Here is a 13,906-nt window from a genome sequence, read left to right on the forward strand (position 1 = left end):
TGCAACCGACTTGCATAATACAACTCACACGTATCGGTTTTAATAATATAAGATATTATCATCTCACCAATCACTCGTGATAAAATCCATGAAGCGATCCAAGTGAGCGTGGGTTTAATCCAATACTCTAATCTTATAGGAGCACTCATGAACCCTGCAACAAACTTTTGCTATGTCTAAAACGTTTTAGACAATCTACAGTCAGATTCATGACAGTCTTCTTTCATACCTACTTTAAATGTATGACCGACTGTTGATGGTTTAAATAACCTAGTTATTATGGAAGTCAAAACATGCAAAGTGAGACACAAGAATAATCTAATCCAATAGGGCCCCAAAATTTTGAGTATAAATAAAACTCCTTTTATTTAGTCACCATATTGATTACACATTATTCATTGTATCATGTTTCGGGTAATCAACTTATTACTTGAATTATAACAACAATTGTCCCATGCTCCAAACATGCACACTATGTTTACCTATGGTCCATACTTTTTGAAATATATAAAATGAAAACATTTCCAATGATTCTCATTTCACAACTCCTAATCCTTATCGTTAGTGTAAGAATACAAATTCTTGCCACTATTAGAATATGTTAGATTTTAACATTTTATGCAATGATCCTTTCGTAATGTCACAACACCAAAATCACAAAGACTTTCGCAATGAAATTACAAAATCATTTATTGGATATTGTTACGAGACAATTCCATATACATGAAGTCTCGCATTCAAAGTACATTCCTTTGAACATCATTCTTGCATAAAAGTTTCTAATCTATACATAGATTCTTGATATCCAACTCCCAATATGGAAACATTTCCATATTTGCCATATGACAACTTATTCTTAATTGATTCCTATCTATTCATAATAATATCAATATGGTCCATCCATTACTATACTTCCAGCTGTCCACAAGGGACCAATCATTGGCGAACCTTAGATTGTCCTTGACAATTGTTTAATTAATTTAGTCAAATCTGGTTCTAGTCATTTTTTCCTCTCAATGCCCTTGGCATTTGGAAAATTTAGAACATTGGAATAATACAACATATGCAATCGATCCTATACCCGAAGCGTATGGGACACAAATTCCTAATGAAAAACGTGATAGTTTACCAGTTTCATGCTATAATATTTCCACATATAGAATCCCTTTATGTTAAATATTTTCAACATATGATCCATATATGTTCTTTGATTAAATTCAATTAAAATTTCTCGATCCAAGCTTTTAGATTTTGAAACGAAATATAATATTCTCTCCATTAACTATAGAAAAATAACTTTTTAACCCCTACAACTTTGCAAAGTGAAACCTTTTGTTTTCTATAATTAATATTGCTAACTTGAAACACTTAAAATAATAATAATGCTCCCACTAACATGATGATTATATCCATACTAGCATAACATTTATGCTCCCACTAGCTTTGAGATATATTCAGAAAACAGTTGGACTTCTAGAAAACAATACTTATTGACTTCCAAAGTTCATATTTTTAATACGATATGCTTCGATAAGCCTTTATCTAAGTTTCTCAAACTCATACACCTTTCTTTAGATAATTCACATGTGTGTCTAAACAATTATAGATTTTACAGCAATAAGTCTCAAATGTTCAAACTAATTTCCAAATGTCACAATTCGAACTATGAATAGAGATGTCGTAATCATGATCGAATTTGAGAATGAAATTTACACAATCGCTATCTCCTTAAAATCTCTCTAGTGAAAGCGTTTCCACACAATCATTTTCATGAAGAAGAGAAACCTTATGACACTTAGTTTTTATTGTGTATGTATTCCTATCCACGTGAATTTGCTATAACCATAATCATATGATAATGTTTGTGACAAATCCAAACTCTTATGAACAAAACTATTAATAAACGATGTTAACTTACTATAACAATTAACAACCAGTCTACATTGATGTTATCTTAGGTCTAATTGATCTTCATAGTTGAGACACATTCTAAAGGTTTTCCGATGCATTGCATGTGGTGCAAAATTTAGGTTACCACTATTTTATAGTCATTATATGTGATGAATCAAAAGAAAGGGGGTGAAAATATAACGTATAGAAAGTAAAGGCCGTAATTGAAATTAAGACAAAGTAGTAGGTCAAAGAACAGTAGGAGTACAGTACAAACACAAAACACTTCCCCGCTCGTATACACAAAACCCGTTTTCAGCGGCTGCGCTTCGTCGCGAGAGGATAAGACTACCTTGACCACCATGAAAATACCTCCTTCCATCCAACGGTCTAAAATACCCTAATCCACACCTGTCAGATTCTGAACCGTTGATCTGTTACCGTACCCACCACCACCACCATCACATACACGTTATATAACCCAGGTACATTTTAATCACACCAATCAATCACGTCACACACCAATCTCTCTCTGCAACTGAATATAGCTTCGATCTGGTATCTTTAATGGTGCCGTATGCTAAGATCTGACGGCGAAGTGTAGATTGGAAAAGTATCTGGTTGTATATATAACTTGTTCTACGTCCGTCGGTGGTGTTGTAAAATGGGGCATTCGTTTCCGGAGGAGGTGCTGGAGCATGTGTTTTCGTTCATAACCTCACATAAAGACAGGAATGTCGTTTCATTGGTGTGCAAGTCGTGGTATGAGATCGAGAGATGGTGCCGGAGGAGTATTTTCATCGGGAACTGTTACGCCGTGAGTCCGAAGATGATGATCAGGAGGTTTCCGGAGGTGAGATCCGTGGAATTGAAAGGGAAGCCGCATTTTGCTGACTTCAATTTGGTGCCGGATGGTTGGGGAGGGTATTTTTACCCTTGGATCTCTGAAATGTCTAGGGCTTACCCGTGGTTGGAGGAGATTAAGCTTAAACGGATGGTGGTCACAGATGAGGGTTTGGAGTTGATCTCCAAATCTTTTAAGAACTTTAAAGTTTTGATTTTGTCTTCTTGTGAGGGTTTCAGCACCGATGGACTCGCTGCCATTGCCGCCCATTGCAGGTGAAATTTCTCTCGATTTCTGAATGGAACTTCAAATTTCGAGTATAGTTTGTTCCATTTTAAAAAAAATTAGCGAAACTGTATACGAGAGATTTGGATCTCTAGGGCCATAATTAGACAAATGCAGTCACTATAATCTACTGTTTGCTAAATTGTAAGTTGCTTTTGTCCTCATTTCTTTCTTTAGAATTTAGAAAAACAGTGTCAAACTCGTCTGCATCTGCCTCTGATCTGCCTACCTTGCTTTTAATCTTCTTCAACTCCTAATTCATGGAGCCCACCACAAACATCTGATATTATGCTTTCCCTAGATTCTCTTTGTAATCACTCGAGGCCTTGCTTGCTGGTTATTTGATGCTAATCACATTTGCAAACAAAAATTTGTATTATTAACACATTCCTTTTGTATTTCGCAATTGTAGAAACCTGAAAGAATTGGATTTGCGTGAGAGCGAGGTGGAAGATGTAAGTGGGCATTGGCTAAGCCATTTCCCTGAGACCTGCACGAGCTTAGAGTCTCTGAACATGGCTTGCTTAGGTTCTGAAGTAAGCTTCTCAGCCCTCCAACGCCTCGTCACCCGCTCCCCCAACCTCAAGACTCTCAGACTCAATCGCACTGTCCCTCTGGAAAAGCTCTCCACCCTCCTCCGCCGGGCCCCACAGCTTCTCCAAATGGGCACAGGCGCCTATTCTGCTGAACCCCGATCCGATCTGTACTCAAATTTACTCGACGCCTTCTCAAAATGCAAGAATCTTAATGAACTTTCCGGATTTTGGGATGTGGTCCCCTCTTATCTCCCAGCTTTTTATCCCGTTTGTTCTCGACTCACGTCCTTAAACCTAAGTTATGCCAGCATCCAAAGCCCTGAGATCACGAAGATTGTGACCCAGTGTCCTAATCTCCAACGTCTATGGGTAAGTAAAGTCAAAGTCTGTCTTGTTGTTGTTCTTGTTTTGATAATGATAATAAATAATTTGTATTATGTGATAAAACAGGTGCTGGATTACATTGAGGACACGGGACTGAATGCCCTTTCGTTGTCCTGTAAGGAGTTACGCGAACTGAGAGTTTTCCCTTCGGATCCGTTTGTTGTCGATGCAAATGTATCATTAACAGAAGAAGGTCTGGTTGCGGTTTCCCAAGGCTGCACAAACCTCCAATCGGTTCTCTACTTCTGCCGCCAGATGACAAACTCCGCATTGACCACCATTGCGAGAAACCGCCCTAACCTAACCTGCTTCCGGTTATGCATCCTGGAGCCACGGGCCCCGGACTACCTAACACTGGAACCACTCGACACAGGGTTCGGAGCCATTGTGGAACACTGCAAAGGGCTGGAACGGCTTTCGTTATCGGGTCTTTTAACAGACCGTGTGTTTGAGTACATCGGGACGCGTGGTAAGAAACTGGAGATGCTTTCTATCGCGTTTGCTGGGGATAGTGATTTAGGGCTGCATCATGTGTTGTCTGGGTGTGAGAGTCTTCGGAAGCTTGAGATACGCGATTGCCCGTTTGGGGATAAAGCTTTGTTGGCGAATGTTTCCAAGTTGGAGACAATGCGATCCCTTTGGATGTCTTCCTGTTTGGTTAGTCTTGGAGCGTGTAAGCTGCTGAGTCAGAAGATGCCTCGTCTTAATGTTGAGGTTATAGATGAACGGGGTGACTTGGACTCCATGCCACATTCTTATCCTGTTGAAAAGCTTTATATATACCGCACTGTTGCGGGCCCCAGGTTCGACATGCCTAGCTTTATTCGGACCATGGCTCTGGATCAACAACCAATTCGGTAATCTTTTTTTTTTTTTTTTTTTTTTTTTTTTTTTTTTTTTTTTAAATACTTATGCTTCTTTTAAGTTTTAAGTCAGGCTTTTAGACTTTAGAGTGTGTTGAAGATTGTTAAACATCTCAAGTTTCATTGTTTGTATCTTGTTTGTATCCTGTGCATTAGAAGCTGTACATTCCACTAATTTCTATCTTTTTATGGACTATTTGGTGATTGGCGACCCCACCACATTTACAGAAGAAAAAAAAAAGACTGATGTCTGATGATGATGCCCACCCCTTTATCAAATGTGGATCATTCATATTCCCTCATCATTTGCATCATACCTGAATTCTCTCTATCGTCTACCATGCATTATTTATTATAGGGCTTCCTGCTACTGTTTTAGTTGAGTTATGAAAAGCTGAATTATTATATTCTAATAATATCTATTGTTGCATTTGTTGATCAATTTAATGACATTGATGTCGTTTGCGTTAAGATTTTGTTTATGTTAAAAATTAAAATGCAAAAATGGTACAAAAAGGATTTGGAATATATTCTCATGTAATTAGGGAATATATTCTCTTGAGCTTTCAAAAGTGACACAAAATTTAACTTGTCATTGCTATGGACCCTTTGAATAAGAAAAGGTATAACTTTGCGACAAGTACATGCATATAGGTACGTTGATATTGGAGTAAATTACACGAATGGTCCCTATGGTTTAGGGTAATTTGCACGTTTGGTCCCTAATTTATTTTTTAACTCGGAAGGTACCTACTGTTTGTTTTTGTTACACGCTTGGTCCCTATCTTACCTAAAAAGACTATTTTGCCCTTGATTTTTTAATTTATTTAAATAAACACACTCCCAACCTCACTCCACTCACCTTACCCTACCTATCCCATCATCTTTCTCTAATCAAATAATAATCTTTTTAGGTAAGACAGGGACCAAGCGCGTAACAAAAACAAATAGAAGGGACCAAACACATAACAAAAACAAACAGTAAGGACTTTCCGAGTTAAAAAAGTAAGTTAGGGACCAAACGTGCAAATTACCCCAAACCATAGGGACCATTCGTGTAATTTACTCTTGATATTGTTTATTATATGCTTGATCAAAATATTTGTTAAATATATTTTTAAAACACAATAATCTTATTCTTTCTTTATTCTATTAACACTCTTTGTGTAGAATTTTATAAATAGTTTATTGCGTTATATATGATTATAAAACCATGTAATTATCTATGTTCTATATAAAACTATTTACAAAATCGAGGCCATTTGACTACACTTTAGTAGGTACATTTTAAGGGTTCAGGATTGTTTATTCAATTAAAATATTTTTTTGATAAAAATGTTTATTAGCTCATGTGGTGAAAAAGAGGACTTTTATATTTTATTTTAATTTTCTTTTATTAATGTTTAGATTAGTTTATATGGTCTAATTTTTAATAAACTATGTTTGGATAAATTTATAATTATTTTAGATGAACAAGTCATAAGTATTTTTAAAAAGCTAGAAATGTATTAACTTTTTAAAAACCCATTTCTAAGGATAATAAAAAGTTGTTTTAAAAACACTTTTTTTCATTTTCAAATAGTTTTTAAATAGAATTTTTGAAAAGCTAATATATTAATAAATACTTTTCAAATTCAATCTCAAATACCTTTTAATAGACAAATATATGATGTTTCAAACAGAATAATTTCGGAGACGAAAATGATTCACATGGTGTCTTGTGAATCTTGAAAATGGAGAATCATCCGTTAACAAACATAATTTTCATAGAGATACATGGTATTCGTATTTTTACATTATTATTTATAAAATTAATAAAATAAATCAAATATTGTTGATAGATTGACACGAATGTGATATGTTATATGCTTTAATCTGAATCTATTTTGTTAACAAAACATACATTATCAACCTATTTTCTGGAATTCTGGCTTGTGATTATACCCTATCCAAAACAAAAAGAAATATAAATATACATAATTCATTAAAATGAACATGACCATGTAAGTGATATTGTAATATGTTTGTTGGTTATTTTTGGGGAGAAGAGAAAATAAAGGTCATGTGGCTACATCTTACCTCTTATCATGGTCAGTTTTGTGAATATGGCTATACATAAGTACTTATTTGAATATTTTAAAACTAAAATTACATTTTATTCTAGAGCGAAAAAAATACACAAGCTCCTCACAATTTTAACCTCAGACATGTTAGAATACCAATATAAATCATATATCACATAATTTCATATGTTTTAAAAGGGAAATATGCAAAAAAAAAATCATATAGTTTAGCTTTATTGGCAAAAAGTCACCTGTGGTTTTTTTTTTTTTTTTTTTTTTTTTTTTGTAATTTAACCACTAAGATTATGTTTGGTGTACTAGCTGAAAAGCTAGCTGTTAAATAAAAAGCTAGCTGATAAAAAATAACGTTTGGTAAAACTAGCTAAAAAGCTAGCTGAAATATATAAAATTACATAAAAGAACATGTAAGGATATGTGTTTCTATAATTAATTAATAGGTGTATTCGAAATTTTTTAAAAAAACCTCTAAAAAGCTAGTCTAAGTAGTTTTTTAAAAAGCTTGCGGATAAGTTAGCTTATAAGCTACTTTTTGGCTTACCAAACACGACAACATAAAAAGGTTCGAAAAATAAGCTAGCTTATCAGGTAGCTGTGGCGCGTCAAACACAGTCTAAAACCGATAAACACTTGTAAAATAACCATTATACCATATTAGTGTCAGATTTATGAGTTAAATTGCAAAAAAAAAAAAAAACCCTAAATATATATATATATATATATATATATATATATATATATATATATATATATATATATATACTAAAATTATTTAAAGACAACTTATATATTTATTTATTAAAAAACATAAAATAAAGATACCATCTATATCACTTTCACTATAAAACTAATATTTTTTCTATTAAAAAAAATACAATAATGATTATTTATATATCTTTTTTTTAATAGATATCATTACTATAATCATAAAGATAACATCTAAATACAATCCCTAAATAAGCTCTATGATATATGTGGCCTAGAAACAATTTTTTTTTTACCTTTTTACGATAAATCAACAAAACTCCTATTAATTGTATTTAACATGTGTTTTTATAACTATTGTAACTCTTATATTAGGGTTATTGCCATAACTGCCATCATATTTACATTTAATGTGTGGTTATGTCTTAAGTCCAAATTTATGTTCATTAATGCTTCTCAATTGGTAATTTTTGTCACTTTTTATCAGGTTGTGAACAAATAGTCAGTGACCTAAGGGCTTTCAAATAAATATAAGGGCAACCTTGGTGCCTAAAATGTTACACTTATACGTTTTCATCATAAGAGTGTTGTGGTGATGATGTGTAAATATGAGGGTTATTACGATAATGGTGACCGGTTAAGAGGGTGCAAAACTTGATAAAATGTTAAAATAATTTTGTATTTTTCATAAATATGAGGTATTAATGAACATAAAACGTACTTAGGAAATAACCACATATTTCATATAAATATGATAATAGCCTCTTATATTAATACATGAGCTACAATAGTTATAAAAAAACATATTAAATACAATTAATAAAACTTTTGTTGATTTGTTCTAAGGAGTGTGTTTCTAGGCCACATAATATATATAATGAAACTCTATTTAGGAATAACAATATTTGATAAACATGTTTTTTATGAGTTGTTGTTTGATTGTAAAAGAATCTTCAGTAAGTTGTAGTTTTATGATAAACATTTTACATCTAAGACTTAAAAATTTAACAATGAAGTCACATTTGACTTAGAAATGCACATTTTGCAACAAATCAACAAAATTATTTTTAAGTTATATATATGATATAGATGATATCTTCATGATTGTAATAATGATATTTATTAAAGAGAATCAATTTTTTTTTTTCAAAAATGATATATAAATTATTATCAATGTGTTTTTTAATAAAAAAATGTTTTTATTTTGAGTTTTTTTTAATAAATAAATGTAAGTTTTCTTCAAATAAATTTAGTATATATGAAAACAAAAATCTTCAAAAAAATCCTTAAACTCAAACCTTATTAACGAAAAGAATCATCTACGATTATTTTTTTCTATTATTTTTTATTTTTACAATTTATTTATTTATTATTATTATTTTTTTTGAAACGATAAATCTAACATATTCTTAAACTACACCTTAAATCAACCTAAGATCACGACAGAACTTGAACCCTCAACCTTAATGAGGGAGGATAACACCGGATACCGCTGGACTAGAAGCCTCAACCTACTCCTAAACTACACTTTACGATTTAACCCTTAAAATCATCTCGTACCAAAATGGGGAAAAAAAAACCAAAATTGACTTTTTAATGACGTTTATGTATATTTTCCGTGTTAAAATAGTGGAGTTCAGGGCTATCTTGTAAAAGACCTTAAACTTCAGGAGTTTGTATTATAATATGATTAATATCTTTTAACTTTTATGTGTCATTAAATCTAATCAAAGATACTAGGAAATCTTTTCTTCTCTCTATATATAAACTAATAAAATACTTCTATCGGCGTCATAACTGTTTAATGGTGTTTTTTTATGTCCCAATATGCTTCATAGCGCCTGATGTTTTCGGCGACGGTGGCATAGTTGCTGCCGTTAAAGGGTGTTAGAGTACGATTTCTGTTTCATAAGTTCCGACGATCGAGAACCAAACACGATTTGATGGTTCGCAGATTAATAAGTTTTGCCGGAGGAGGATTTTCGTTGGGAATTGCAGTTACGATGTACATAAGAGATTTCAATTTCACATATAAAAGTCTAAGAGGGTTTCTGACTTTCATCTGTGAAAGTATTCCTTTTACTACTGCAAATTGCAAGTGCATGGAAATACCCATGCATGTTTTAAATCGGGTAATGTTATTCAAAACTTGCTTAGTATAATATGGGGATTAAATACATGCGAACAATGTTGGAATCTTACCAAGTTACGAGAGAAATTAAATATTTTCTTACATTTTATTTCTATTTATTCTCGTATCATGTCACATTTAATAACACATCTAATGAAATTGATAATATTTTAATCTAATTTTCATGTGTATAAGAAGATAGTAGGAACAAATTGTAGGAAAATATTAAAATTTTCGAATCTTATATCACACACTCACAATTAAAAAGTATATATGTAAGAAATGGTTTTGGGGAAGAAAAGTTTTAACTCTAGTCATCGCTGTCATGTCCATTTTATATTGCTACCTAAATTGCCTCAAAAGTTTGAATCATATGGCTTTATGATAAGTTTAGGTTTTAGATTATGACCTTTGAAAATAAATAAGTAAATTCATATACAAACATGAACTAATCAAGATAATTAAGGGCAAATGTGATAGCAAATTATTTTCCCATGTCATCTTTTATATATATATATATATATATATATATATATATATATATATATATATATATATATGGAAAAGTGAATATACCCTTAAAAGTATATAAGATTAGGTACCCACTATTTAAAACTATATAGTTTAGATTAGTGGGTTAATTTGCTATATAAAATAAATCCTTAAAAAAATATGTGATTTCCTTAATCGTGATCACGTTCCAATAGTTCCATCATCAAGAAATCGGAATCTGGAATTGCAATTCACACGAATTAAAATAAAAAGAAGATTTCAATTCAATCATAATCTTGTTTGGTTGTTCTTTTCATTCTTACGACCTCTCTTTCAGGTAATATACAAACATTTATTTTTTTATATCTACTTATTGCAATCTTCTTAGTTTGTATTTTTATATTATTAATTGGAATCGTTTGCAATTAATACACATATATTAAGTTTACAAAATTATTTGTAACCCTTAATTTCAATTATTTGGTTCTCTGTGTGGTCTTTAATGCAACGACATTTTTTTTTTGTTTTTGGCTGAAGGCATATACTTCATTAATAATGCAGCGGTATTTTTTTTTATTATTATTTTTTTGGATGAAAACATATACTTCATTAATAAAAACAGTTTGATCTATTATAGATGGTTTAGACAATTCATTATTCTAAAGAGTTAACTTCATGCCTTCTAAAGTCTTTGTTTTGGGTTAACTTGGATGAATTTGATCAAACTTATTGCAAACAATAAAAAATTGATAATAAAAAGCAACAAACAAATTGAATATGAAGTCATCGGTTGTAATGTATTTTAAAGAATGATCTTTTTATGTTCCGAGTTGTAATGTATTTTAACGAATGGTTTTTTTTCTGCTCCAATTCCATGGAAGCCAATTAACGTAAATCATACAAATTGTAATTCACATTAATTCATACAAATTGCAATTGACAAGAATTCATACAAACTAGGGGAAGTTTCCCGCGCCAAAGGAGGGGGTGCAGGGAGGTTTTTAGTTGTAAGGTACATCGACAATGATAAGGAAAACGATAATGCTTTACTATATGTCAAAGTAGTAAATTGATATTAATGGCTTTAATTTACTTTTACATAGATGGATTGGAAAACATGTATGTATATAAAACATAAAGAGTACATAACTTGTTATTTATTTAGATGAGTTTCATATAGTGGTTTGAATAAGTGAGTTATGCAAAAAAGCAAATATACATACTTCTTTGATGTTTAGTGGAGAGTCGTATGACATGAAAAAAAAAAAGATGTTCTTCATTATCATTTTGTGACCTGTGATTGCATCTTTGATTTCGGTTTGATTTTTCTCGTAAGCCTTTCTTCGTTTTAGTATTTTTACCGTGTTTATAAATTAAAATTTTTTACCATGTTTATAACTTGTTATTTATTGTGTTTTTTATGTATAATGTTTCCATTATATTCAATATAAAAAAAAATTGGTGTTAATCTTTTATTTGGAAATATGCATCGTTGTCTATTGCAGACCACAATGAGTGAAGCCGAAGCAACTAATCAAGCTATAGAACCATATATAACCGAAGATAGTGATACAAATGATTACGTGGAAGCAACATATGAATGTGAAAAAATAAATAGTATCGTTGAGAACATTGAATTTGACGAAGAGGAAGTTAACAATGAAAGTATACTTGGAAAGGTTTTTGATACACCCGATGATGCTTATACATTTTATAATGATTATTCATTTTTACATGGTTTTGGTATACGTAGAGATGACACAATTAAAAATCCTAAAACAAATGAGCATTTTGGGAAGATATATGTATGTAATAAAGAAGGTTTCAAAATGATGGATAAAATGCTTCAAGTGAAAATGAGAAAAAACGTCGTAGAGATGTTAGAACCGGATGTCAAGCAAAGCTTCGAATAACAAAACAGGAGGATGAGAAATGGTTGGTGGACTCGTTTAATGACACACACAATCACGACTTGACCATGACACCTACGAAGGTTATGAAACATCGATCTCATAACAATTTCCACCATTCAATAGAAGGTAAATCTCTTATGCTCCAATTTGGTCAAGCAGGGTTGAAACCTTCTCAGATTAAAAGGGTTGTTAATACAATGAAAACCTCAAATGTAGCTGATGTTACTTCAAAGCAATGTGCTGATGTCTTATTTGAGCAACGAAAGCAACATAAAGGAAAGGAGTTCTATGGACTTATAAAACATTTTCAAGATAAAACATTAGTTGATAGTGTCCAGTATTTTGTCGTGGATTTGTCTGATGATGGGTATCCTAAAAATATCTTTTGGGCTGATGGTAGATCAAGAGATGCTTATACAAAATTCAGAGATGTTGTTGTGTTTGATGTCACTTATATGATTAACAAGTTCAAGATGCTTTTCTCCCTTTACTGGGGTGAATCATCATGGGCAGTTTATACTTTTTGGTGGAGCATTGCTTGAAAATGAAAAGGAAGAGACATTTGAATGGTTATTTGAACATTTCCTCAAATGTATGTTTAATAAGTATCCGAAAGCAATTATAACAGATCAAGACAAAGCAATGGGAAATGCAATAAAAAAGTGTTTCCGAATACTCGACATCATTTTTGTTCATGGCATATCATGAAGCATGAAACTGATCACCTTCGATCGTATGTTTCCCGTTATAGTGATTTTCAAGAAACGCACAAACAATGGGTAAATAGTGACACCATTGAACAATTTGAAGCAAGATGGGAGATTATGCGTAATAAGTATGAATTGGAAAGTAATTGTTGGATTAGTGACATGTATAACCAACGTATACATTGGGCTAAACCCTTCTTGAAGGATACTTTCTTTGCTGGTATGACAACAACCGGACGAAGTGAGAGTATCAATTCATTTTTTGATGGATTTGTTAATTCAAGGACCATGTTGAATGAATTTGTTGTACAATACGACAAAGCAGTTGAGTCTCGAAGGGCCGCCGAAGAAGATGAAGACTTCAAGACAATGAACTCGAGGCCGATTCTTTCTTCAGTGCATCCAATCGAAGCAAAAGCAGGTCAATATTATACTAGAAAGATATTTGATACTTTAAAAAAAGAATGGACCGAAGCTATTACCAATTTGACTCATTAGACTATAGGAAAAACTGTCGAAGAAAACACATACCGAGTTGGTCAATTGGACGTTGATAAAAAATATTGGCACATTGTTACCTTTCGTTCTTTGGATCAAGTTAGCGTCACATGTGTGACAACCCGATATTTCGAGACAATGTAATGTAAAACCAATCAAATTTAGGTCAAAATCATAACTTTCTCATACGAAGTCAGATTTGGACGTTCTTTTTATGTACGCTCACGGTTTGAGGTTATCTATAACTTTAATTTAGATACTTAAGGCTAAAAACTATTGTATTGAAACTTCGCGTTTTTCGTTTAATCGGTGTTGCCGGTTTTGCCGAGAATCTTCGGTTGGTCATAACTTCTTCGTTATAACTCGGATTTTAGGGTTCTTTATATGTACGAAAACCTTGATACGATTCCTACTACTTTATTTAACCGAAATAAGATTTTAGGAAAGTTATATTTTGACCTAAATTTGATTGGTTTTACATTACATTGTCTCGAAATATAACTATAAATACAATGGGATTAAAAATACTCTGATTTAGAGTTTATACTTTAAATAGTAAAATATTTAAGTAAATATA

The 13,906-nt window shown here is 32.0% G+C and overlaps 2 protein-coding genes across 2 annotated transcripts; both read left to right on the forward strand.

Annotated features, from left to right (window-relative positions):
• Positions 1–2,189: 2,189 nt before the first annotated feature.
• LOC145048725 (protein TRANSPORT INHIBITOR RESPONSE 1-like) lies at positions 2,190–5,104 on the forward strand. The gene is made up of 4 exons (XM_078997311.1): positions 2,190–3,009; positions 3,432–3,924; positions 4,006–4,796; positions 5,031–5,104. The coding sequence occupies exons 1-4, from the start codon at positions 2,555–2,557 to the stop codon at positions 5,047–5,049; spliced, it is 1,758 nt and encodes a 585-aa protein (XP_078853437.1). The 5' UTR covers positions 2,190–2,554; the 3' UTR covers positions 5,050–5,104.
• Positions 5,105–12,828: 7,724 nt separating this feature from the next.
• On the forward strand, positions 12,829–13,329 carry LOC145047109 (protein FAR1-RELATED SEQUENCE 5-like). Its single transcript, XM_078995353.1, has one exon. The coding sequence runs from the start codon at positions 12,829–12,831 to the stop codon at positions 13,327–13,329; it is 501 nt and encodes a 166-aa protein (XP_078851479.1).
• Positions 13,330–13,906: the final 577 nt, after the last annotated feature.

The sequence above is a fragment of the Lactuca saligna genome, chromosome 5, assembly GCF_052625555.1.
Source record: "Lactuca saligna cultivar CGN05327 chromosome 5, ASM5262555v1, whole genome shotgun sequence".
In the NCBI taxonomy this organism is placed as follows: Eukaryota; Viridiplantae; Streptophyta; class Magnoliopsida; order Asterales; family Asteraceae; genus Lactuca; species Lactuca saligna.